Source organism: Sus scrofa, chromosome 6, assembly GCF_000003025.6.
Source record: "Sus scrofa isolate TJ Tabasco breed Duroc chromosome 6, Sscrofa11.1, whole genome shotgun sequence".
NCBI classification, from domain to species: domain Eukaryota; kingdom Metazoa; phylum Chordata; class Mammalia; order Artiodactyla; family Suidae; genus Sus; species Sus scrofa.
Window position 1 is genome coordinate 85058538 of NC_010448.4, and position 25980 is coordinate 85084517.

Genomic DNA, 25980 nt, shown 5'->3' on the forward strand with positions numbered 1-25980 from the left:
ATGGCTCAGTGGTTAACGAATCTGACTAGGAACCATGAGGTTGCAGGTTCAATCCCTGGCCTTGCTCAGTGGGTTAAGGATCCAGCACTGCTGTGAGCTGTGGTGTAGGTCGCAGATGCAGCTCGGATCCCGAGTTGCTGTGGCTCTGGTGTTGGCGGGCGGCTACAGCTCCGACTGGACCCCTAGCTGAGAACCTCCATATGTCGCAGAAGTGGCCCTAGAAATGGCAAAAAAGACAAAAAAAAAAATAAGATAAATAAAAGTTTTCAGTTCATTAATGTTTTACATTGGGGTGTTCCTTTTTCCTCTTTTATTTACTTATTTTTAAATTTTTCCTTTTTTTTTTCCTTTTCTTTTTAGGGTCACACCTGTGGCATATGGAAGTTCCCACGCTAGGGGTTGATTTGGAGCTGCAGCTGCTGGCCTACACCACAGCCACAGCAATGCCAGATCTTTAACCCACTGAGCGAGGCCAGGGGATCTAATCTGCATCCTAATCTGCAGATTCCTATTGTGGCTCCCCCTTCCTTTTTTTTTTTTTAAAGCAAGAGACAAAATAGGAACTCCCCTTTCCTTTTTTTTTATTTTTTTCAAGCAAGAGACAAAATTCTTATGTGAAAATGTCCTCTCTTGTACCAGATGAAAAATAACATTCTCATTTTCCTTCTTCCTGCTGTTCATGAAGGCCGGAATGAGTGGTATCTGAGTGAGAGCTCTCCATTCAAGGCTTTCTGACTACATTTTTTTTCTATTGAAGTCTATTTGATTACTAACACTGTGTGAGGTGTTCCCATTGTAGCTCAGTGGTAATGAACACAACTAGTATCCATGAGGATGCAGGTTTGATTCCTGGCTTCGCTCAGTGTGTCAGGGATATGGCGTTGCTGTGAGAAGCAGTGTAGGTTGAAGATGCGGTTTGAATCCTGCATTGCTGTGGCTGTAGTGTAGGCAGGTAACTGCACCTTCAATTGGACCCCTAACCTGAGAACTTACATATGCAGCAGGTGCAGCCCTAAAAAGCAAAAAAAAAAAAAAAAAAAAAAAAGTTCTGCTGTACAGCAAAGTGATTCCATCACACACACACACACACGCATATATACATATGCATTCTTTTAATAAAAGAGTCCTTATTTTTTGAGATATATACTAAAGTGTTTATGGGCAAAACGACATGCTCCCTGGAATTTTCTTTAAATAATTCAATGGGATTGGGTTAGAGTGCAGATAAAGTAAGACTGGCTACGAGTTCATAACTAGGGTTGCTGGAGGATGGGTACTGGGGGTTCCTTACACAATTTTCTCTACTTCTGAATATGTTTATCAATTTTGAATATAAAAGAAGAGGGGTTCCCATTGTGGCTCAGTGTTAACAAACCCGATTAGTTTCCACGAAGTTGGTCTCACTTAGTGGGTTAAGGATCCGACGTTGACTTGAGCTATGGTGTGGGTTGCAGATGTGACTCAGATCCTGAGTTGCTGTGGCTGCAGTGTAGGCCAGAGGCTATAGCTCTGATTTGACCCCTAGCCTGGGAACTTTCCTATGACCCAGGGGCCGCCCTTAAAATAAAAAAGTAAAAAATAAAAAAAGAGATGAAGCCTGTGTCACCTCCTCCCAGTCACCTCCTGTCACTTTCCCCAGAAGGTTAGATCTCTCATCTGGGCTTGTCAAGCCACCTAACACGCTGAACTGCAGTCCAGTGGTTTACTGCCCTCTGGAGGGCAGGGCCTGCCCTGGGCCCCCGCCATTTCCCTGGGACCTGGTTCCTGGCATAAATGAGCAGATGACTCAAGTCTTGTTTCCTCTGTGGTCAAGCATGTCTATCTCCAACTAGCAGCTAAGTTCCTGTGATGGCAAAGGCCAGACATTTAATACTGGTCTGTTTGTTCTGTGGGCATGATACAACACGGAAACTCTGAAGTAGGTATTTGCCTGTCAGCGAGCGACTGGAGTCGGGTGCGTTTCCCAGAAAATCCAGTTGCTGACTGGACTGACATGCTCTGAAGAACTGGCAGGACGGGTGCTGCTTCCAACTTCAGAGTCCAAAGGCCTGGCAGGTGCAGCTCTTTGGGCAAACCCCGCTCACACCCCGCTGGGCAAAGGATGAAAAGTCAGAGGAGCCAGACGCCTCCCGTGATTTGGTACACCCAGTGGCAGGACAGAAAGTTCTGCTCTGGCTCGTGGCCACCAACACCTATTTAGGAAGCCCGTGGCTCGAATGACAGCTCCAGGAGGACCCCACGTTTCCGTGAGGCAAGCCCCAAGAATGAGGCTGCCTGTGCTGCTGATTTTCCTGGCCCACTGGGGAGTCACCAGAGCTGGACAAGGTAGGCACTGCGAATGCCTGTGATCTCTCTGTTTTGTACTCTGAACTTAGGGTTGAGGGCTGCTAGAAACTGCCCACGGAAAGCTAAAAGACTGCTTAAAATAGCAAGGCAGGGAGCTGGGCAGGGAGGCTGGGTGAGAGAGTTAGCGAGTGGTGGGGGTGCTGTTTGAGCCTGAAGATTTTTTTTTTTATTAAAGCAGACTTGAGGAGTTCCCATAGCGGCTCAGCAGTAACAAACCCGACTAGTATCCATGACGTTGCAGTTTCCTTAACTCAGTGCAGTGGCATTATCATGAGCTGTGGTGTAGGCCAGCAGCTGCCACTCCGAGTCGACCCCTAGCCTGGGAACTTCCATGTGCCACAGGAGCAGCCCCAAAAAGAAAAAAGAAAAAAGAAAGTATATTTGATTTACAATATTGTGTGCCAATTTCTGCTGTAGAGCGAAGTGACCCAGTTATACATATATACTTTTCTTATAGAGCCTGAAGATTTTAAGTGGGGGTGACAGCTGGCCCCAAGAGGGACAGTGACATTGTTAAGAGGTGTGGGTACATAAAAGCCAGACAGCTGATAGAGGTAGAGGGTGGCAGGCAGATTCATGAATCATTCAACACATATTGGTTGGGGGCCTTCATGGATCATGGGCTATTCTAGGAACCAGGGATGTGGCAGAAATGAGAAGAAACAAAGTCTCAGTCTTGGTGAAGCATTTCTCCACTGGGGGAGAAACAGACCAAAAGACATGCCAACAAGAAAATACATATTCCAGGGAGTTCCAATCGTGGCTCAGCGGAAACGAATCTGACTAGCATCCATAAGGATGCAGATTCGATCCCTGGCCTGTGCTCAGTGGGTTAAGGATCCCACGTTGCTGTGGCTGTGGTGTAGGCCGGCAGCTGAAGCTCCGATTAGACCCCTAGCCTGGGAACCTCCATATGCCACGGGTGTGGCCCTAAAAAGAAAAAAAAAAAAAAAAAAAAAAAAAGAAAAAAAGAAAAGAAAAGAAAATACGTATTCCAGGAAATAACAAGTGTTATGGAGAATAATAAAGCAGACTCAGGGCCTCGCCAGGCTGACTGGAGGTTTAGGACTGACTGAAAAAATCTTCACTCACCCCCTGACTCCTTCACTTTTAAATGTTTTCTTAGAAGCCCAAATGCCAGAGTTCCTGTTGTGGCTCAGTGGTTAATGAATCCCACTAGGAACCATGAGGTTGCGGGTTCGATCCCTAGCCTTGCTCAGTGGGTTAAGGATCCGGCATTGCCGTGAGCTGTGGTGTAGGTTGCAGACTCGGCTTGGATCCCGTGTTACTGTGGCTTTGGTGTAGGCAGGCGGCTTCAGCTCTGATTCGACCCCTAGCCTGGGAACCTCCATATGCCTCGGGAGCGGCCCAAGAAATGGCAAAAATACAAAAAAAAAAAAAAAAAAAAGAAGTCCAAATGCCAGTGGGCACCCCCTTCCCAAACCCAGGGTCTTAGTGGTTAAGAGTAATCTCCCCTGCCCCAAGAGATGTTTGCTGCAATATTGTTTATAATAATGCTCACAATAATAGAATAGCTGAATAGATTATGGTAAAATCACCAGGCAGAAAAGTTTCAAGAGGAAATATTAAGTAGCATTTATTAAGCACTTATGTGGCAGGCATTGCAAACATTTTTACACAATATCCCTGCAATAGCCTTGGGATTTGGGATTGTCAGCAAGAAAAACAGAGCCTTAGAGAAGTAACTCACCCAAAGTTACATATCTGGTAAGTGTCTTGAGTCTGGACATGAACTCAGGCTGTATGTCTTCGATCCGCATATAAAATAATGTTATATGAAAACAAATAAACACTAAAGAAAATAGCTAAGAAGAGGTAACATTTATTTTCTGAGCACTTACGCTATGCCATGCTTGTCCTAGGTGCCTGATATATGTTGTCTTTTAAAAACAAAAACATATTTGAGGGTGGTGCCGTGGGTTAAGGAATCCAGAGCTATTACTGCAGGGGCTTGGGTCCTGCTGTGTTGTGGGTTCAGTCCCTGGCCTGGGAACTTCCACATGTGTGGGTGCAGCCAAACAAAATAAATAAAAATAAATAAATAAAACCTATTTGAGGAGTTCCTGTCGTGGCACCGCAGAAATGAATCCGACTAGGAACCATGAGGTTGTGGGTTTGATCCCTGGCCTCGCTCAGGGGGTTAAGGATCTGGCATTGCTGTGAGCTGTGGTGTGGGTCACAGACATGGCTCGGATCCCACCTTGGCTGTGGCTGTGGCATGGGCTGGCAGCTGTAGCTCCAATTAGACCCCTAGCCTGGGAACCTCCATATGCTGCAGGTGTGGCCCTGAAAAGGACAAAAAAGACAAAATAAAATAAAATAAAATAAAAACCTATTTGAAAAATGAAATGAAAAGACCGCCTTTGATTTTTATAGTCCCTGTAAGCTAGGTACTATTGCCATTATATCCATTTTGCAGAGAAGGTAGACTCAGAAGGGACACACACTTGCCCAAGATCCCACAGCTAGGAAGGGGCAGGGCCAAGTCTGCACTAGGCTGCCTTATCCATCATGCCCTTTGGGATGGTGGGTTTTAGAGGTACTATTTTTTTGTCTCCTCTCCAAACCAATGTAGGCATCTATAATCTAAAAATGGAATTAAATTGAAAAAGATTCCGTAGCACCTGTGTTTTCTTTCTTCCTTCCTTTCTTTCTTTCTTTCTTTCTTTCTTTCTTTCTTTCTTTCTTTCTTTTTCTTTCTTTCTTTTCTTTCTTTCTTTCTTTCTTTTCTTTCCTTCCTTCCTTCCTTTTTTTGTGTCTTTTTAGGGCCACACCCACAGCATATGGAGGGTCCCAGGCTAGGGGTCCAATCAGAGCTACAGCCACCAGCCTATGCCACAGCCACAGCAACTCCATATCTGAGCCAGATCAAACGAACCTGCATCCTCATGGCCCCAGGCAGATTCGTTTCTGCTGAGCCACAACGGGAACTTCCTCTGTTTTTGGAAACCACGTCTCTTCCTAAAGTGCAGATCTTGGAGCCATCCAGATAGCAATCACCTGTGCTTTGCACAAAACAGGATGTTTCTCACTCTACCTTCCTTAGCCAAGAGCTAGGGTAGGGTGCCAACTTGCTGGCTTTGTCGTCTCCCACACAAACCCTAGGCAACGCTGTATTTATCCCTCTGCTTCTAATGACAGAGAAACCCAGGAGTTTTTTCAGCATGGACTAACCTGGTAGGAAAACATCTCCCTGGAGAATGATGAGCCTACCTGGTGGAGCCGCTGCGAGGAGAGGCAGTCCCCACAGCTAACACAAGGGAGCAGTAAATGTTGGTGTTACCAAGTGGACCCTCTGTGTCTTAGAGAGACTTATGAAGGAAGAATTTTTTCTTTTTTTCTTTTTAGGGCCACTCGTGAGGCATATGGAAGTAGCAGGCTAGGGTTCGAATTGGAGCTGCAGCTGCTGGCCTATGCCACAACCACGGCAATGTAGGAATCCAAGCCATGTCTGTGACCTCAACCACAGCTCACAGATCCCTAACCCACTGAGCGAGGCCAGGGATGGAACCCGAGTCCTCATGGATACTAGTGCGGTTCATTACCGTTGAGCTACCAGTGGGAACTCCTGGAGGAGGAATTATAATGGAAGCATTTGGGGTTATCGCTTAGTGTCAAAACAAAGGACTGAGTTCCCTGCTGGTCTAGTGGTTACGATTTAGCACTTTCAAGGCTGCCCCCTGGGTTCAATCCCTGGTCTGGAAACTGAGATCCCACATCAAGCCGCTGCATGATGCACCAAAAAAAAAGAAAAAAGGAAAAAAAAGAAAAAAGAAAAAAAGCCTACACAAAGGACTGAAACGGGGACCAAAATTGCTTTGTGGTGGGTCATACGCATAACTGAAAAAAGTCATGGAATCACTGCCAGGGCCCTCAGATAACCTTTGTGCAACACTCACATTTTACACTTGAGGAGAGAGAGGTTCCAGAGGAGACGAGAAACTGAGACTCAAGGAGCAGAGGAGCCCAGGGTTTAAACGCTTGGGCTGACAGGTCCACTCTTTGGCCAGGTGCTCATATGAGATGACCCCTGTCATCCATACCTCCACCCTACTGCTACTTGCATCATTATTCCTATTTGACAGGTGAGGAAACTGAGGCTCGCTGGGGAAATCTCATTCAAATTGCCATCAACTGTGGAGGAGCCAGGAATAAAAATAAGATTTCCCTGAATCCAAATCTCATTCACGCCCTTCCAAAAACAATCCACTGCCTTAAGCCAGAAGAGCTAGCGTCTACCTTTCAATATCTATGTGACCTTGAGCCTCTATTTCACTACTTATAAAATAAGGATATTAGCAGAGGAGAGAGTAAATGATAGTTAAGTGAGATCATGCGCTTACATTGCAACATGCTGTAACAGTTTAAGGAAACCTTTTTTTTTTTTTAATAGCCAAGGTCACATGACTAACGAGTGGCAAAATACACTGTGACCATTTTCTGTCCTGATACAATGGAAATCACAGGCCTGCCGCTATCGAGCTCAGTTTCCTTATCTGTAAAATGGGTACATTCATAAAATGGATTTCATATTTTGTTGTGAGGCTACATGGGCAGAGAGCTTGGCACAGCATCTGACATTCAGTAAGTGCTAAGTAAGTGGCAGGTGTCTTCCTCTCCCTTTTCTTGTCTCAGACCAAAAGCAAACTCGCAGTAGTGTCGGGGGAGAGAGCCAGGCCAGCTGTCCAATCCTGAAAGCAACAAAAGTTGGGATTCTCAGGACCAGGCCCTTTTTCCTGGTCTGCAGTGGGGGGTTGACTCTTGGCTCTGAGTCTGGGCAACACTGGAAGAGGAAGCGGAGGAGGAAGTGACAGCAACGGTGGAGAGTGAGGAAATTCCAGGCCTCACCCTTGTTTTAGTCTGAAACAGGATTTAGGGCGGAGGCCAAACCTGTTCAACCCTCCTTTGGTAAGCATCACTGAAACCATTTACGCCAGGCCCTGTGCTGGGTACAGATGATAAGTCCACTCCATGTGGCCAGTTTCTTTGGATTCCCACTCTCTGCACACAGCAAGAGACTTGCAGCATCTCACTCTGCATCCAGAGTCACTATTGAGTACACCCACGATGAGAAATTCAACCCTGTCTGAATTTACATTTCTTCTTTTCTGGTCTAATACTCTCTGAAAAAAATTTTTTTTTTTTTTTTTTTGTCTTTTTGCTATTTCTTGGGCCGCCCCTGCGGCATATGGAGGTTCCAGGCTAGGGGTCTAATCGGAGCTGCAGCCACCGGCCTACGCCAGAGCCACAGCAACGCGGGATCCGAGCCGCGTCTGCAACCTACACCACAGCTCACGGCAATGCCGGATCGTTAACCCACTGAGCAAGGGCAGGGACCGAACCCGCAACCTCATGGTTCCTAGTCGGATTCGTTAACCACTGCGCCACGACGGGAACTCCTGAAAAAATTTTTTTTTTTTTCTTTTTGGCCACCCTGTGGCACATGGAGTTACCTGGCCAGGGATCAAATCCCAGCTATAGTTGTGACCTAAGCCACAGCTGCGGCAACGCAATGCCGGATCCTTAACCTACTGCACCCTGGGCCGGAAATTGAATCTGAGCCCCAGTACTTCCAAGATGCTGCTGATTCCATTACACCACAGCGGGAACCCCTAGAAATTTTTTTTTTTTTTTTTTTTGGCTTTTTAGGGCTGCAACCCAAGCATATGGAGGTTCCCAGACTAGGGGTTAAATCATAGCTATAACTGCCAACCTACACCACAGCCACAGCAATGCAGGATCCAAGTCGAGTCTGCGACCTACACCACAGCTCACGGCAACACCAGATCCTTAACCCACTGAGCGAGGCCAGGGATCGATCCTGTAACCTCATGGTTCCTAGTCAGACTCGTTTCTGCTGCACTACAAAGGGAACTCCTAGAAAATTTTTTTAAAAGTTTTTTTCTTATGGCCACTGCAGTTGGATTCTTAACCCACTGTGCCACAGCAGAAACTCCTGGTCTAGCACTTTTTTTTTTTTTTTTTTGTCTTTTTGCCATTTCTTGGGCCACTGCTGGGGCATATGGAGGTTCCCAGGCTAGGGGTTGAATCGGAGCTGTAGCCGCCGGCCTATGCCAGAGCCACAGCAACTCGGGATCTGAGCCTCATCTGCGACCCACACCACAGCTCACGGCAACGCTGGATCCTTAACCCACCGAGCAAGGCCAGGGATCAAACCCGCAACTTCATGGTTCCTAGTCAGATTTGTCAACCACTGAGCCATGACGGGAACTCCCCTGGTCTAGTACTCTCAAACTCCATTTCCACACATATTCCCCGGGATAGCGCTGGTTATTAATTAGTAAGATCTTACAATGCAATTTGTAAGCCTTCTCCCAGATCAGATTTTTGTGTATATTTCTGTGGAGTGTGATAAGATTTGGCTCTAGTTAGGAGCTCAGCAAGGTGAAGCCACGTGTCCCTGGTCTCACAGTTAGTATGTGGCTCCAGAGCCTGGGCTCTTAACTCTCTCACCTTTGCTCTAAAACCAGCAGTCTGCTTAGAAATCCCACAGGGTTCTCGAGGGTTACACAGCCTAATCCCTCATGTTGCTTCTCAGGACACCGAGGAGGAGAGACGGAAAGGTCAGAGGTCAGGGGAGTTCCTGCTGTGGTGCAGTGGGTTAAGAATCTGACTCCAGCAGCTCTGGTTGCTGTGGAGGTATGGGTTCAATCCCCAGCCCGGTGGAGTGGGTTAAAGGATCCAGGGCTGCAGCTGCAGCTCAGATTCAGTCCCTATGCCAGGGATGTAGCCATAAAATTAAAAAAAAAAAAGTCAGAAGTCAGGAACAAAGCCAAGCCTGTTTTCTGCTGGGCTCAGGGCTTCTCTGAGCAGAGCTAGATGCTGGGTTTAGAGAAAACTTCCTTTCACCTGTGCAAGCTCCCCTCCCTCACCTCAGGGTTCCTGATTCCCCCACCCCCACCCCAGGCTCAGGACCCACATTGATCTGGGTCTCCTTGCTCCTGCAGGGAAGTTCTGGCACATCTCTGACCTGCACCTTGATCCGGACTACAAGGTATCTCAAGACCCCCTCCAAGTGTGCCCATCTGCAGGCTCCCGGCCGGTGCTCAACGCAGGCCCCTGGGGGGACTACCTCTGCGATTCTCCCTGGATCCTCATCAACTCCTCCATCTACGCCATGAAGGAGATTGAGCCGAAGCCAGACTTCATCCTCTGGACCGGGTGAGAGCTGTCACCACAGCTACCCTTCCCTGGGCCACTCTGTGTGCCACCTGCCCACCTGGCACCTTCCTCACACCATCTGCCTTAGTCCTTGACCCAGCCCTGTTGCAGAGAGGATGAACCTGAAGCTCAAAGCTTGTCCAGGGGAGCCTGGGCTTGGTTGATTCCAGGGTCTGTGTCCTTGATTTTGTGTCTTCCGGGCTCAGCAGAATCCAGCTCTCACTGAGGCTAGGGACACAGGTCATGGCACATCTGGGCAGGTGAGCAACTGCCGGATTCGAAGCCAGGGGATCCCACTGGGGTTTAGGGACTCCAAGCCTCAGAGATCCAAATGCAGGGAGGAAGAAAGGAGGGCTGAAGGTGGTCCAGCACTGGGACTAAGTGTCGGGTCAGCTTCCCTGGCCCTGGCGGTTCTCACTGGTCGGAACGCTGCTCTGCATGGAAACAGCTTGAGGGGTGATTTCTGCTCAGCCAGAGAGAAGCCCTTTCTGCTGCTCCTCCAAGGATGCTCCTGTAAGTTGTCGGACTTTCCTCAGCACTTAGGTCCCTCTTCACTCAATTGCTCTTTCCTTCCCTCCCTTGACAGGTCAACCTGTCTTGTGCTCATCCTGGGGTAGATACAGGTGAACAGAGATGTTGGGACCTGGACCCGCCTTCAGGGAACTCATGGTCTCATGGGTGCTGCAGACAAGGCCACTGACCATTATTTCCCAGCAAGGAGAGAGGGTCACTGGGGGGTTGTGTGGGCTTCACAGGGCACCGGGCTTCTTCAGGTGGGATTGGGGAGGACTTGCTGCAGGAATGGGTGAGTCAGGGAGTGGGTGAGCAGGGCTGGCAGGAGCTCTGGCTTCTAGCACCCTCTTCCAGCCTCCATGGACACTTCTGTAAGGCAAGATCCAACCCACGGTGCCCGCAGCTCTCCCTCACATAAGTGCGACCGGGGAGTTCTGGTTGTGGCTCAGCAGGTCAAACACCCCACGTAGTGCCTGTGAGGGTGCAGGTTTGATCCCTGGCCTTGCTTAATGGGTTAGGGATCTGGCATTGCTGTGGCTGTGGTGTAGGCCAGCAGCTGCAGCTGATTCGACCCCTAGCCTGGGAACATCTGTATGCTGCAGGTGTGGCCATAAAAAAAAAATTAAAAGGAAATAAAAAAATAAAAATGAGTGACCAGAATGGCCCTCAGATGGACCCTGTGGTCGGCAGAGGGAGGAGCAAGACTGAACACTTAAGAAATGTCACAGTATCTCAGGAAGGGCTCTGGCAGTTCTGGCTTCCCTGGCCCAGGAATCAGTCTAAGACGAGAGTGAGATTTGGGCCATGACCCTGGGCTCCTGCTTGTTAAGGAGGGGCCGCTGGAGAAATGTATCAGGGTCTTAAAGACAAGATCCCTGTGGGAAATTCATGATCCTTTAACAGGAGCATGAATTTTCTGGGAAATCTCTTGGACTTGCCAAGATACAGAGCATTAAATAAGATGACCTATAGGACCTTTTTTTTTTTTGTCTTTTTGCCTTTTCTAGGGCCGCTCCCACGGCATATGGAGGTTCCCAGGCTAGGGGTCGAATCGGAGCTGTAGCCACAGCCACAGCAATGCAGGATCTGAGCTGCATCTGCAACCTACCCCACAGCTCACAGCAACGCCGGATCCTTAACCCACTGAGCAAGGCCAGGGATCGAACCCACAACCTCATGGTTCCTAGTCGGATTCATTGACCACTGAGCCACGATGGGAACTCCTCTAGGACCTTTTCTAATTCTTTGGTTTCTAAGAAACTTGACCTCCCCAGGAGAATTGCAGTCCTTTAGGGGATAACCTGTAGAGACTGGATGTATTTTCTTTCTTTCTCTTCTTTTTAGGGCTGTACCTGTGGCATATGAAGCTTCCCGGGCTAGGAATTGAATCAGAGCCGCTGGCCTACACCACAGCCACAGCCACGCTGGATGTGAGCCATGTCTGCGACCTGCACCACAGCTCGCAGCAACACCGGATTCTTAACTTACTGAGCGAGGCCAGGGACCGAACCTGTGTCCTCATGGATGCTAGTCATATTAGTTTCCACTGAGCCATAATGGGAACTCCTGGATGTATTTTCTATCACAGAATTAAATCCTCCAAACCAGGGAGAAAAATAGGATTTTGTTCTAATATCTTTGGATTCCTAACATTTTCGCAGGGAGGTCAGGGCTCAAAATGCCCTCTTGTTGCCCTATGAGGGTATCAGGGACACGGTAGGGGGGTAATGGATGCAAGCAAAGACTCTGGAGCCAGGCTGATTCAGTTCAAACCCTGAACTATCTATTTGTATACACTTAGGCAGGATTCTTCACCTTTCTGTGCCTTGGTTTCTTTACCTGTCAAATGGGACTAACACTAGGACCCATGCTGTAGGGTTATTGTGAAGAATAAACTACATTCTTAGAATAAATGGGTACAACACACAGAAAGTAGCTAGCGCATGGGGGGTGGGGGGATGTGCTTGGGCTGTGGGATGGAAATCCTGTGAAATCAGATTGTTATGATCATTATACAACTACAGATGTGATAAATTCATTTGAGTAATTAAAAAAATGAAAAAAAAAAAAAAAAGTAGCTAGCGCAAAGTGAGCCAGTGGGAGCTGCCAGTAGTGCCCTTAGTCCTGGCAAGTATCTGGGCAGCAGTTGCCTCACCCTCTGGGTCCAGCAGGGATCTGAGGCTTTAGATTGTGGGAGCTCCTTGCATCTCCCAAACCTCCCTTTCCCCTTCCTCCCCCACATTGCTGCATTTGCTAAGGTAGATCCAGGAATTTAGGTCTGTCCAAGGGGGAGAGATGGAGCAGAGGGAGCTAAATGGTTCTGGGGCAGGTCCTGGACCTGCCAGAGTAGATCTGAATTCTATATTCTGAAGCCAGATCCAAACTCCTTAGAACCTTGGGGAAGGGAGAAAACTCAGACACAGCTTCTCCACCCTAAGTACCCTGGGGTCTTGCAGATGGGCCTGGAACCCCAAGAGCTTCCCTCGCTAGATAATATTAATTGCAGCTACTGTATTTTATATACATACCTTCCCCCTTTATTTTTGTTATTATTTTTTTGGCCATGCCCGCGACCTATGGAAGTTCCTGGCCAGGGCTCAAAACTGCACCACAGCAGCAACCCAAGCCACTGCAGTGTCAGCAGATCCTTAACCCACTGCATCACAAGGGCGCTCCCCTTCTCTCTTTATTGAAGCCCCACAAATACTCTGCTTGTAGATGCCATTATTATCCTTCTTTTACAGATGAACTGATGGACTCTCAGAGAGGTTAAACAACCATCCCAGGGACCCACAGCAGGTCCATGGCAGAGCCCAGGTTTGAACTCTGTTCCGTGTGACTCCTGGCTCCAGCCTGGCCATTCCCCCTTGACATACGTCTGAGGCCCAGTTCTGCTCTTTTTTCACAGTAGAGCCATCCCTTCCTTTCCTTGTGGTGCTTCCTGAGTTGCCCAAACTGACCTGGTGGTGTTTTGCAGTGATGACACGCCCCACGTGCCCGATGAGAAGCTGGGGGAGGCGGCTGTGCTGCAAATCATGGAACGCCTGAGTAAGCTCATCAGAGAGGTCTTTCCAGGTAAGAATACTCCCTAGGCCCCTGACCCCCACATGGTGCCTGGCACAGCGGGACAACAAAAGCAGCAACATGCAGAGGAATGACCTTTAACCGTGAACAGTGAGGGCTGCTGCTAGGTCCTGTGCCAGGCATTTCACAGCAATCGTGTCTTACCTTCCAACAACCCTTCAAGGAACAGAGCTTGTCAGCCGGTGGATACACACCAAATCCTATGAAAGGTGTTAAATTACCAAATTCAACTGAGTATATCTGAAGATCGATTTGGCTTTATTCAACGGTTCATGAGCTGGGCAGCATCCCGTTAGAAAGGAGCTCCAAGGAGCTGTCTGAAATGGAAGGTTTTATAGACAGAATTGAGTAGAAAAAGGAAGTTTCTAGCAAAAAGTGGATTATTTCAAGCAAGGTTCCCTTCCTTTAGGGGAATGGGGGTGGAGTGGTGGTTGTCTGTCAGGCAGATTTCCTCACTCTTGTTGACTGTTTAAAGGTCATATTCTTGGGAGAGGATGAAACTGCAATTGGGTTAGGTATTAAGTTTTGGGTTGTCAACCTGGGACTTAGCACAAGTAACTCCATTTTGTCCTTTTTTTTTTTTTTTTTTTTTTTAAGGGCCGCACTGGTGGCATATGGAGATTCCCAGGCTAGAGGTTAAATCGGAGCTGTAGCTGCCAGCCTATGCCACGGCTACAGCCACAGCAACGCCAGATCTGAACTGCTTCTACGACCCACACCACAGCTCATGGCAACACCGGATCCTTAACCCACGGAGCGAGGCCAGGGACCAAACCCGAGTCCTCATGAATGCTAGTCAGATTCATTTCCACGGAGCCACAATGGGAATTCTGTAACCTATTTTGGGCCTGTTTTCATTTTTAATAATGAAAATGTCTGACATTTCATTGGCTTCCACCCTGCCTGTTTAGCACCAGACTCACAGCCTCTTCTTAAAGCATCTAGAGTTCTATTTAGACACCGTCCCTAGGTAAGTCTCTCACGTGGGCTTGCACCCAGTGCTTGTGTTCTGCTGAGGCCCCACAATTACCATCTGTTGCCCTCAAACCGTCCCAGCTGCTGGGACTTTCGGGAGATGCTGATTCTCAGTCAATGTGCTGTTTCTTGATGCATCCCAAGGTTTTCAGAGCCTGGGACAAGAGGCCAGGACTGTGAGTGTGACAGCAGACCCATGGGACATGACAGAGAGGATGAGGTCCGGGTGTCCCCATCTAATGGCCATGGGAATGGTTTTAAGCAGGCTGTGTCAAACATAAGGCCCTGGGGACTGAATCAGGCTCTTGGGCTGCCAGCTAGGGACCTGTGAAAGCAGCCTTCCAGCTCCCACCCCCCAAGCTCTTTTGGGTCTGGCACAGCTCTAAGTCAAGCATTCCTCTAAGAATATTATATGCCTTAACTCTTTCACTGTCAGATAATCCTAGAGGGAGGTTCTATTACCACCTCTGTTTTACTGATGAGAAATGTGAGCCTTGGGGTCAAGGAAACTGGCAAGGCTGGGGATACAGATCCTGGTTTGGGGACAATACTTATCTTCTACCTCCACTGTCACTCCAGAAGTGGCCCCAGCTGCTGTCACCAACCCACATCTGTCCCAAGGGAACCTCCTTTCTGTTACCTCCTTCCCTCAACATAAATCAATTTGTGCAAAGAAGTGGCCTGGGTGCTTCCAGTCCATGTAACTCAACCCAACCCAACTCAGACGTGCTTGGGCTAGTTTGTATTCCAGCAGCATTCACTACTAGGGTCAAATAAGGACACTCTTCTCCATGGCAACAATAGGATTTTTTTTTTTTTTTTTTTTTTTTTTTGGCAGAGCCCATGGCATGCAGAAGTTCCTGGACCAGATATGTGGGATTGCCCAGGCCAGGGATCAAATGCAAGCTGCTTCAGTGATAATGCCAGATCCTTAACCCTCTGCACCACAAGGAAACTCCCAACAATAGGCATTATTATTGCCAGTGTTTAGATAAGGAACCTATTGCTTAAAGCTAGTTGGTTCTGGAGCTCCCAATGTAGCTTAGTGGTTAATGAACCTAACTAATATCCATGAGGACTCGGGTTCCATCCCTGGCCTTGTTCAGTGGGTTAAGGCTCCGGTGTTGCTGTAAGCTCAGTGGTGCAGGTCGCAGATGTGGCTCAGATCCCCGTTGCTGTGACTGCAATGTAGGCCAGCAGCAGCAGCTCTGATTCAACACCTAGCCTGAGAACCTCCGTATGCCATGGGTTTTTGCGTCCTTCCCCCCAAAAAAGCTAGTGGTTCCCTGGGAAGAGATTCAAACTCAGATCCAATTCTGAGCACTCTTTTCTCTGCTCCACGTGGGGCTTCAGGAACAAAAGTGAAATAATGGATAAGAAAATGCTTTATTATTATGATTAAGCATTCAGGTGTAAATTGTAAGATTTTACAGTTCATAATTCACTTGCATATTTTTTGAATTTCCTAAATCCAAAATACCACTGACCATAAGATGTTTCATTATTTTGTGTATCACTAAGAAAAAAAATGTTGGAGTTCCCATCATAGCGCAGTGGTTAACGAATCCAACTAGGAACCATGAAGTTGTGGGTTCGATCTCTGGCCTTGCTCAGTGGGTTAAGGATCTGGCGCCATGAGCTGTGGTGTAGGTCATAGATGTGGCTCAGATCCTGCGTTGCTGTGGCTGTGGCGTAGGCTGGCAGCTACAGCTCTGATTAGACCCCTAGCCTGGGAACTTCCATATGCCACAGGAGTGGCCCTAGAAAAGCAAAAAGACAAAAAGACAAAAAAAAAAAAAAAAAAAAAAGTTATCATTTAAAGTATGACACAGCACTTTCTTAGGGCCTCCATGGTAAGACACATCCCACCAGGAGAGCTATTAAGATGAGAATAAATTGGAGGAGGTGAAATTGAAACATACAACTCAGATTGGGACTTAAACCCACTTCTTTTTCACTAAAATCACACACAGGTTCTTTCCGTCTCAGGGCAGAAGGAATCTAGTGAGAGGCAAAGTAATACGGGAGAAGCAGATTTATTGAGAGAGGTAGAGTGTGGGCCATTTCAGAAAGTGAGAGGTTCTGAGATACTGGGTTGGTGAATTTTAACGGGCTGGGTAATTTCATAGGCTAATGAGTGGGAGGAATATTCCAACTATTTGGGGAAGGGGTGGGGATTTCCAGGAACTGGGCCACCACCCACTTTTTGCCTTTTATGTTGGCCTCAGAACTGTGGGGGTGCCTGTGGGGGTGCCGTTTAGCACATGCTAATGTATTACAATTAATGTATATTATGAGGCTCAAGGTCCACTTGACGTTGAACCTCTGCCATCTTGAACCTAGTTGATTCTCTCCAGTTTTTGTCCAATCCTTAAGGGCTATATCATTCTATTAAAGGTTGTCCCTGCCCGCTTCCCTCCTGTTTCAAAATGAGGCGTTATCTTATTTGAAAGCGGCAGCCACATGGGTCAAGCAGAACAGTCCCTATTAGGTAGATTCAAAAGCTGAAGCAACTTTGCTGGAGAGGTAGAAAGGACCGAAATTCCAGATTTTGGATTCCATGTCACGTGTTCCCCCCTGCCACGTGCCGCCTGGGTTCCCCATCAGAGTTGCTGTGAACACTGGCCCCTGCCTCTCCACTGAGGTTGATGCTGAACTCAGGCGTGTGAGGCAAACAAATCCAGGTCCCAATTTGGGCTCTGCCACCTTCCAGCTGGGCAATCCCCTGGACGCTCAGCGATCTCCCTTGCAAACTGCGGGATGATGATGGTACCTGCCCAGAGGGTGTTGTGAGGATTAAATAAAGTAATCCATTCACTCACTTAGTCTGTCTACTATAGGTGAGACACCATTCTAGGCCTAGGGGATTGGCTGTGAACAAGATGCCAGGTCGTGGATTTCCCCGTGGTGCAGCGGAAACAAATCTGACTAGGAACCATGAGGTTGTGGGTTCCATCCTTGGCCTCACTCAGTGAGTTAAGGATCCGGGTTGCCGTGAGCTGTGGTACAGGTCGCAGACGCAGCTCGGGTTGGATGTTGCTGTGGCTGTGGTGTAGGCCAGCTCCAATTTGACCCCCAGCCTGGGAACCTCCGTATGCCGTGGGTATGGCCCTAAAAGGCAAAAAAAAAAAAAAAAAAAAAAAAAAAAAAGCCAGGTTGAGTCCTTGCTTGTAAGGAGCTTCTAACAGTGCCTGGCACACAGAAGCAGCAAAAACCTGTCACCCAAATACTGCGTTCCCTTTTTGGTGGGTGTCAAGCCAAAAGACAGAGGATAATGAAGGATTTAATACTTGTAGCAAATAAGAACACTGGGGATCTTTGCCAAAGCAGTGTTCCCCTGAACAGCAACATTGGGGAAGTTTTAAGCTAAAGGTATATGCATATTCATGAAGGGATTTGATCAGGAGAATTCAACAGGGAATTGGAGCAAAGGTCAACAGAGTCCAAGCTTTAGTTGATTGAAGTCACAAGGATCAGAAAAGGTCAACACCTTTATCCCTTAGATTCCAGTAAAGCTGGTGTTTAAATTCTATGAAACAGCTCAAGAAACTGCTTCAGGCTAATCTTTACCTTTGAAACAGAATTGGGAGTCTCTGCAGCTGATTTACTGTCTTTGCTCTTATTACTTTTCTTGCCTGCTAACAGTCATTTGTTCTTTTGTTCCCTTGAAGTCATTATACTGAGGAGTTCCCCTGTGGCACAATGGGTTAAGGATCTGGCATTGTCACTACAGCAGTTTGACACCCTAGGTGCTCAGTATTTGCTGACTCATGAATGACTGAAACTCCTAAGACCTTCCAGGGTGAAGCGGACCCCTTCACTGCTGTGGCGCAGGCTTGAGTCCTGGCCCAGGAACTTCCACATACCGTGGGTGTGGCCGGAAAAACAAAAAATCATTATTACTGAGCCTTGTTCAAGGGCAAGCATTGTGGGCAGGCTCAGATCCCAAATGACTTAGGCCCCAAATGGATTTTCTTAGGTCAAGAAAGTCATACCTGGTCCTCTTTCTCTGGGGACCCCCTACCTTATATGCTTATAAAACAGGAGAGATTCCCTCCCTTTTCATCTGCCTTAGGGATTCCATGGACTTGTGTTTTCTCTTCTGTTATCTCTTTCTTCCTGTCTGTCTTTTTTAGGAAGTTCCCAGGCTACAGGTCAAATTGGAGCTTCAGCTGCTGGCTGAAGCAACTCAGATCCAAGCCTCGTCTGTGACCTACACCACAGCTCAGGGCAACGCCAGATCCTTAACCCACTGAGCAGGGCCAGGAATCGAACCCACAACCTCATGGATACTAGCTGGGTTTATTACCGCTGAGCCTTGACAGGAACTCCTTCTCTTCTTTTTTCCTTTTTTGGCCACCCTGTGGCATATGGAGTTTCTGGGCCAGGGATGGAATTCAAGCCAGAATTGTGATCACAGCTGCAGCAATGCCAGATCCTTAACCTACTGAGCTGGCCAGAGATTGAACCCGCATCCCTGCCACTGCAGAGACACATTGATCCCTTTCCGCCATAGTAGGAACTCCTGGAAACACTTTCCTAAGTGGGATTTGGAGATACCAGCCTCCCCCATTGGTTCGAGATCACTCCCTGGGGTAAACCAAGCTCATATAAGGGCAAAACCCTGCTCTGAGCTCAGAGGAGTTTTTGTAGATTGTCAAATATTTATTGAGCAACTACTACATGCCAGACACAGATGTAAAATAAAAGCAGGAACAAGGCTACTCATAAGGAGGAAATGAGTCTGATGGGTTTCCCTTCCCTTCCTGGGTTCATTCATAGGCCAGATCCTCAGGGAGGCCTCCCGTGACCCCTACTTCCATCTCAGTTACACACTCCCACAGCGAGTGGCTCTTTTTGTGACAGCCATTACTCAGTACCTGTCACCCCTACAGCACTGCAAGGCCTCTGGGCCTGGGTGTAGGTGCCTGGTTACCAGGTCTACACACTGGTACATCCTAGGTGCTCAGTATTTGCTGACTCATGAATGAGTGAAACTCCTAAGACCTTTCAGGATGAAGCAGACCCCTTCCCTAAGAGTAAGATGAATCTGGAACTGCAAAGAACAAGGAACACAAAATTACCAAGTGGCTGATTATGGAGCTGAGATTATTTAGATCTCCTTGCTTTTATCTCCCCATCTCATGCTCTGAACAGGAAGGGGGCGAAAACTCACTGCCCTTCCTTCCTAGATCTGGGCAAAGTTCTGCCAGATTCTATAATGTGGTTTTCTGCTTATCTCTGTATTTTCCTTATCTGTGCTATTGCTTTTCCCTATTAGCTTGGTGGCCAGTGACTGAGAATGACAAACTCCACTGAGCTCTTTTGCATTCACTCATTCATTCATTCATTTATTCATTTATACTTCTTTTTTTCCTCCCAGATACTCAAGTCTATGCTGCTTTGGGAAATCATGACTTTCACCCCAAACACCAGTTGCCTGCAGGAAGCAACAATATCTACAACCAGGTAGCAGAGCTGTGGCGACCCTGGCTCAATAACGAATCCATCGCTCTCTTCAAAGAAGGTGCTGACACTGTTTGCTACCATAAGGGGCATTTTATGCCAAAGTCTGATCTAATTTCAGTCTCATGACACCCCCAAGAAGTAGGGATGGATTTCATCCCCATTTTACAGATAAGGATACAGAGGCTTGAAAAGACCAAGTCACTTGGCCAAGTCACCCACTTAGAAGAGGTGGACGGGAGCAGAATCCAGGGCTGATTCCAGTGCCCATGTACTTAACCCCACAGCACAAATGAGGGTCCTAAGTGAAATCACTGAGTGTTTCCTGTGTGCCAGGCGCTGCCCTCAGCACATTGCTAGAATCCTCCTAAGAACCCTAGGAAGGGGCAGTGACCTTCAGTTCAGGCTGAGTTTCTGCCACTGTTGACATTTGGGGCGGATAATCCTTTGTTGTGGGGGCTGGCCCGCACATTGCAGGGTGTTTAGAAGCATCCCTGGCCTCTACCCACTAGCCGCTAGTTGTGAAAACCAAAAAATGACTCCGGATGCTGACAAATGTCCCCTTGGGGACAAATATCTCTAGGTTGAGGACCACTATTTTGGAGACACAGGATCCCAAGGTGACTTAACCTCCTCTCCTTCCCTTCCTCAGTCCCCTGCTGCTGGGGCTCCCCATTGCTTAGACCCAACCAGAAGCTCACAGCACAGAAACCCAGATTTAGGCCACCGCTCCCAGGGCAGAGAGCTGAGTGGAGTGGGTTGACCGTGGATCTGGATGGGCACACATACCTCTGTGTTATTCCATTAGACAGAGGAGGAAACAGGCAGAGAGAGGTTAATGAACTGTCCCACGCTGCACAGCTAGTAAGTGAGAGAGCCAAGACTTGAACCCACTCAGCCTGGCTCCAGAGCCGTCGGTGTTACCCACGATGCCCCTCCTTTGGGAAGATGGGAAGGGAGGATGCAAGGGAAGGAGAAGGTTGGGGAGTGACGTGGAGGGGGACAGAGGACCCTGTCAGATTCTGTGGCTGCTGTGTCCTAGGTGCCTTCTACTCTGAGAAACTGCCGAGCGGGGCTGGGCGGATCGTGGTCCTCAACACCAACCTGTACTACAGCAAAAACGAGCAGACGGCCAACATGGCCGACCCCAGCCAGCAGTTCCAGTGGCTGGACGACGTGCTGAGCAATGCCTCCCGAGCTGGGGAGATGGTATGGACGCCCTGATCCTCCCCCGCCCTCCCTGGGGTCACTTCCTGAACAAGTCTGCTTCGTTGCACAGATTCACCCACTCATGTCCACCCACTCACAGAAGGTCCTTCGTCAGCCTAGCACTGGAGGGGACTTCTTCTTCTTTTCCTTTTTTTTGGCTGCTCTGAGGCATATGGAGTTCCTGAGCCTGGTATCAGATTCGAGCCACAATTGCCACCCAAACTGCAGCCTCTGCAATGCCGGATTCTTAATCCATTGTGCTGAGCCGGGGATTGAACCTGCATCCCAGCACTTCCAAGATGCCGGCGATCCCAGGAGGGGACTTCTTCCATGCTCACAATAGCCTGGGAGGCTGGGCCCCTGGAGCCCCTTGTGGATGGGAGGCTCCCGATAGGCAGGGACAGGCTCAGATCACACAATGAAGTGGTGGGGCGGAAACTAGAACACCGGTCTCCAGTCTCCAACTCTACTGCTCTTTCCACAGCGTCAGCCACACTGTGGGCTGGACCTCAAGGGATGCCCTGCCCTTGGGGTGCGTCCATCCAGTCTGCTAGGCGGGCAGCCCCCTGACAACTGGCCCTGTGTCTCATTTGCCTGAGTCCCTGCTCTGACCAACGCATCCCAGCGGGATCTTGTGGCTGGTGCTTTTGAGCCCTCGCTAGGCATCAAGACATACTGCTAAGTGCTTTCCATGGATTATTTCATTTAACTCTCAAAACTCCACCCATCAGGTGTCCTTCCCAATGAGAAGAGTGAAGCTCAGAGAGGTGACTCCCAGCTGGTGGCCAACTATAGTTTGATTCCAAACTCACGCTCTTTACTGTGCCCCTCCCACCCCTCCCACCATTCTACCTCTTGCCATGGGAGCCAAGGGCCCACACATTGCTAGCCGAGTGACTCAAGGAACATAAGACAGGACCACACATTACTACACAACCAAGCAAAGAAGGTTTCGTGAGGAGAAGCCTCGTTTCTGAAGCATCAGGAAGACTTCACGAGGAGGTGCCCTTTGAGCTGGGTTTTTGAAGCTTGAGTAGGATTTACAGAAGTGAAAATGAGAAGGGCCCTCCAGGTGGCAGGCACAGCATGGGCAGAGGCACGGAGGTGGGGCAGCACACAGTTCATTCATTGCTGGGTACAGAGAGATGCCTGGGAGGGGGAGGGGGAGGGGAAGGAGCTACCTTGGAGCCCATCTGCTTGCCCTTGGAGAGATGGGCAGGTTGTGAGGGGCAAAAGTGACAGGCTGGGGAAGGCGTCTCTGAACGCTTTCTGCGCACTCCTTCCTCGTAGGTGTACATTATCGGCCACGTGCCTCCGGGGTTCTTTGAGAAGACGCGGAACAAAGCATGGTTCCGGGAGGACTTCAACAAAGAGTATCTGAAGTTGATCCACAAGCACCATCGAGTCATCGCGGGGCAGTTCTTTGGGCACCAACACCTTGACAGCTTTCGGATGTTCTATGATGATGCAGGTACCCAGCCTGGAGGGCAATGGCCAGCCCACCTCCCTCCTTCTCTTGCCAGCCTCTCAGTTCCACTGTCTCTCTCCTCAAAGGTGCTCCCATCAGTGTCATGTTCCTCACACCTGGGGTCACCCCATGGAAAACCACGTTAGCTGGAGTGGTCAACGGGGCCAACAATCCAGGCATCCGGATGTTTGAATACGACCAAAGCACACTGAGCCTGAAGGTCAGAGCCTGGGGTCTGCTGGGGCCAGAGGAGGAGGGAGGAGGGACTTGATTTCATCACCGCCTTCCCTAACTCTTCGCTAGCTAATCCACCCTCTACTGACCACTGAGCCTTAAGAAGGTCAAGTTACTTCCATCCTTCCAGAGCTCAGGATCAGAACCTTGGAGCTGGGAGTTCCCGTCGTGGCTCAGTGGTTAACGAATCCGACTAGGAACCATGAGGTTGAGGGTTCGATCCCTGGCCTTGCTCAGTGGATTAAGGATCTGGCATTGCTGTGAGTGGTGGTATAGGTCGCAGATGCGGCTCAGATCCCGTGTTGATGTGGCTGTGGTGTAGGCCAGCGGCTACGACTCCGATTAGACCCCTAGCCTGGGAACCTCCATGTGTCACAGGAGTGGCCCTAGAAAAGGCACAAAGACCAAAAAAAAAATAAATAAATAACCTTGGAGCTGCCACCAAGTCAGATCAGTTCTTCCCCCAATCTCTTTTTGCCCTGGATCATTGTCAAGGAAAGTTTCCTGCCTGGTCTCTCTGCCTCCAGCTGGAGCTCATCTGCTACAGCTACAGAAGGGATTCATCTTGCTAGAGCACTTCTTGTCTCACTCTCCTGCTCAAAAACCTTAAATGGCTCCCCAGTACCCCCAAAATACATTGGAGCTCCTTGGCCTGGTATTGAAGGTCTCTCATGGTATGGCCTCAGGCCCACTGCACCTGTCTTCTCTACACGGACTATGCTGCAGCCCAGCAGGCCCCTAATTCAGTGAACTATCCCACTTCTCCTGGGAGGTGCTTGTGATTGCTGACATGACAAAGACATATTGTCCCTTAACGTGGTCAACAAAATGCGTTATGCATGTACCATGTGCCAGGCCCTGTGCTAAGCTCAGGAGATATACAAACAAAACGTCACTGCTCTCCTGGAGCTGGCATTCTTACAGGAGACAGACAGTAAACAAATACATAAAATCAAGTGTGGCACGAAATGGGTTCTAAGGAGAAAAAAAAGACAGAGAGGAGGCGGGTGGTGATGGTTATGGGGGGGTGTGCTGTTAGATAGGGAAGTGTCATTGATAGGGTGACATAACTTCTGAGTAAATTAAGGGAGGGAGCCATGCGAGCATTGGAGGAGGAAGAGCAAGTCAGAGGCCCGGGTGGGGTCTATGCTTGGAGTGTTAGGGAAGGAGCAGAGGCCAGCGTGGCAACAGTGGAAGTCCCAGCAGGATGGTGGGAAGGAGGTCAGGTCACGTAGGCCATGAGTAGGACTCTGGAATTTTATAAAATCACCATCCTGCTGGGTGGAGAACAGGCCTTACGGGGCAAGGGCAGAAACAGGGGGACCAGTGAGGAGGTGACCATAACCACTGAGAGGTGATGGTGGTGTGGGCAGGGTGGTAGTGGTGGATGATGAGGTGGATGGTAGCCAGATCCTGGAATGTATTCTGAAGGCAGAGCAGACAGGATTTGCTGATGGATTGGATGAGGGATATAAGAGAAAGAGAGGAGTCCAGGAGGGCACCAAGGCCCTGGCGGGAGCACCCAGAAGCATTTACTGAAATGGGATCACTGTGGGAGGAGGAGATTTTGGAGGAAGATTCGAAGCCTGGTTTTCCTGTTAACTTTGGGATGTCTAAATGCATCCAAGGGAAAATGCTGAGGGAAGAAGCAGCTGGGTGTTCAGGTTGGAGTTCCAGAAAGAGGTGGGTACAGAGATTTAATCTGGGAGTTGAGAAAGGACATTTAAAACCAGGGACTGCGTGAGATAACTGAGGCCCTTGACTCCAGAGTAAATGCAGATAGAGAAGAGGTCTGAGGATTTTAAGCATATGATCTGTTGTCTACTTGGGCACTCAGAGTTTGCAGAAGACTAAATGAAATAATGTAAAGTGCCTAGTAGGAAGCTGCCATCCCTCTATGGCAGCTCCACCTCTTCTGACTTGAAGCAGATCCTCAAATTTAAGTGGAAAGTGTTGGACAGATAAAACCTTCCAGATTCTAGTCCTGAAAAATGCACCTGAGTCCCAGGGGCCTTGGATGCATCCCAAACTCCCACCAACTACAGTTCTCTAACCTGGCTCAGTCAGGCATTACATTCTCCTGCCTTTTTTTTCTTTTTTTTTTTTTTGGTTGAGATATTTTTTTTTCTTTATTGAAGTATAGTTGATTTCCACTGATTTGAATTGCTTTTAATCCATTAATTCTGTAAATATTTATTGAGAATTTTCTGTGTACTTAGGAGCTTGCCTGATGAGAAAATGCACAGGCCATGGGGTAAAAAACCTGGATTCCAATCCTGCCTCAGCTCCTGAACCCCTGTGGAATGGGACCCTGACCAAATAAATTAACTTCTTTTTTTTGTTGTTTTTTAGGGCTGCACCCGCGGCATATGAAGGTTCCCAGGCTAGGGGTCCGATCGGAGCTGTAGCTGCCGCCTACACCACAGGATCCGAGCCACATCTGCAACCTACACCACAGCTCAAGGCAACGCCGGATCCTTAACCCAGGATCCTTAACCCACTGAGCGAGGCCAGGGATGGGACCCGCCTCCTCATGGATACTAGTCGGGTTTGTTAACTGCTGAGCCACCAGGGGAACTCCCGAAATTAACTTCTTTGGGACTTAGCTTTCTCATTTGTGAAACGAGGATAATAAGTACAGTTAGCTTACCAGTTTCAATCAGAGAATGTCTGCCAAGCATACCTCGGAAATAGTTAATGCTCAATAACTAATAGCACTTATGACTGGGGCTGTTTAGAATCTGGGGGGCGAATGCAAGGTAGAGGATTAGGGGCAGAAGCGGCCAGCTGCTCACGGCCTGTCTGCTTCGCGCCCTTCTGCAGGACATGGTGACCTACTTCTTGAACCTGAGCCAGGCGAACGAGCAGGGGACACCGCGCTGGGAGCCTGAGTACCGGTTGACGGAGGCCTACGGGGTGCCGACGCAGGGGCCGGTTCCATGCACGCGGCGCTGGGCCGCATAGCCAGCAACAAGGACGTGCTGCAGCGCTACTACGACTACAACTCGGTCAGCTACGAACCGCAGCCCTGCGATGAGGCCTGCCGCGTCGAGCACGTGTGCGCGCTGCGCGAGGTGGCCTTCGATGCGTACGCCGCCTGCCTGCGTGACCCCGGCGTCGCGCACGCGCCCTGCCTCGCGCTCCTGCTGGCGGCGCTGCTGGGCCTGCGCGCGCTGCTCCTGCGGTGGTGACCTGGGGCGCCGCAGGTCGGATGACAGGTCTCGCCTGAGGAAATGGGGGCAGCATCACTCTCGAGTGCTGGACTTTTCCACCCTTTCCCTCGCGTTCGCAGAATGAACTAGGACGGACAGCCGAACAGGAAATGATGCACCAAATGCACCACCAGAAGCACATTTCTTTCAAGTTCCATTTATCCAAAGCACAATGCCTGTCGTGCATATTAGTCTGTGCATTATTCCTTTTAATTAGTAAATCATGTTTAAAGCAACTCCCATGCGCAGTTATTGAACGTCCTGCCCTCC

The 25980-nt window shown here is 48.9% G+C and overlaps 1 protein-coding gene across 1 annotated transcript; it reads left to right on the forward strand.

Moving 5' to 3' along the window:
* Window positions 2102-25946, forward strand: SMPDL3B (sphingomyelin phosphodiesterase acid like 3B). The gene is given in 9 exon segments (XM_003127737.5): window positions 2102-2325; window positions 9336-9549; window positions 13040-13137; window positions 19505-19648; window positions 20630-20796; window positions 22087-22267; window positions 22351-22484; window positions 25322-25418; window positions 25421-25946. Coding segments are annotated over 9 exon segments (1413 nt in total). The 5' UTR covers window positions 2102-2216; the 3' UTR covers window positions 25690-25946.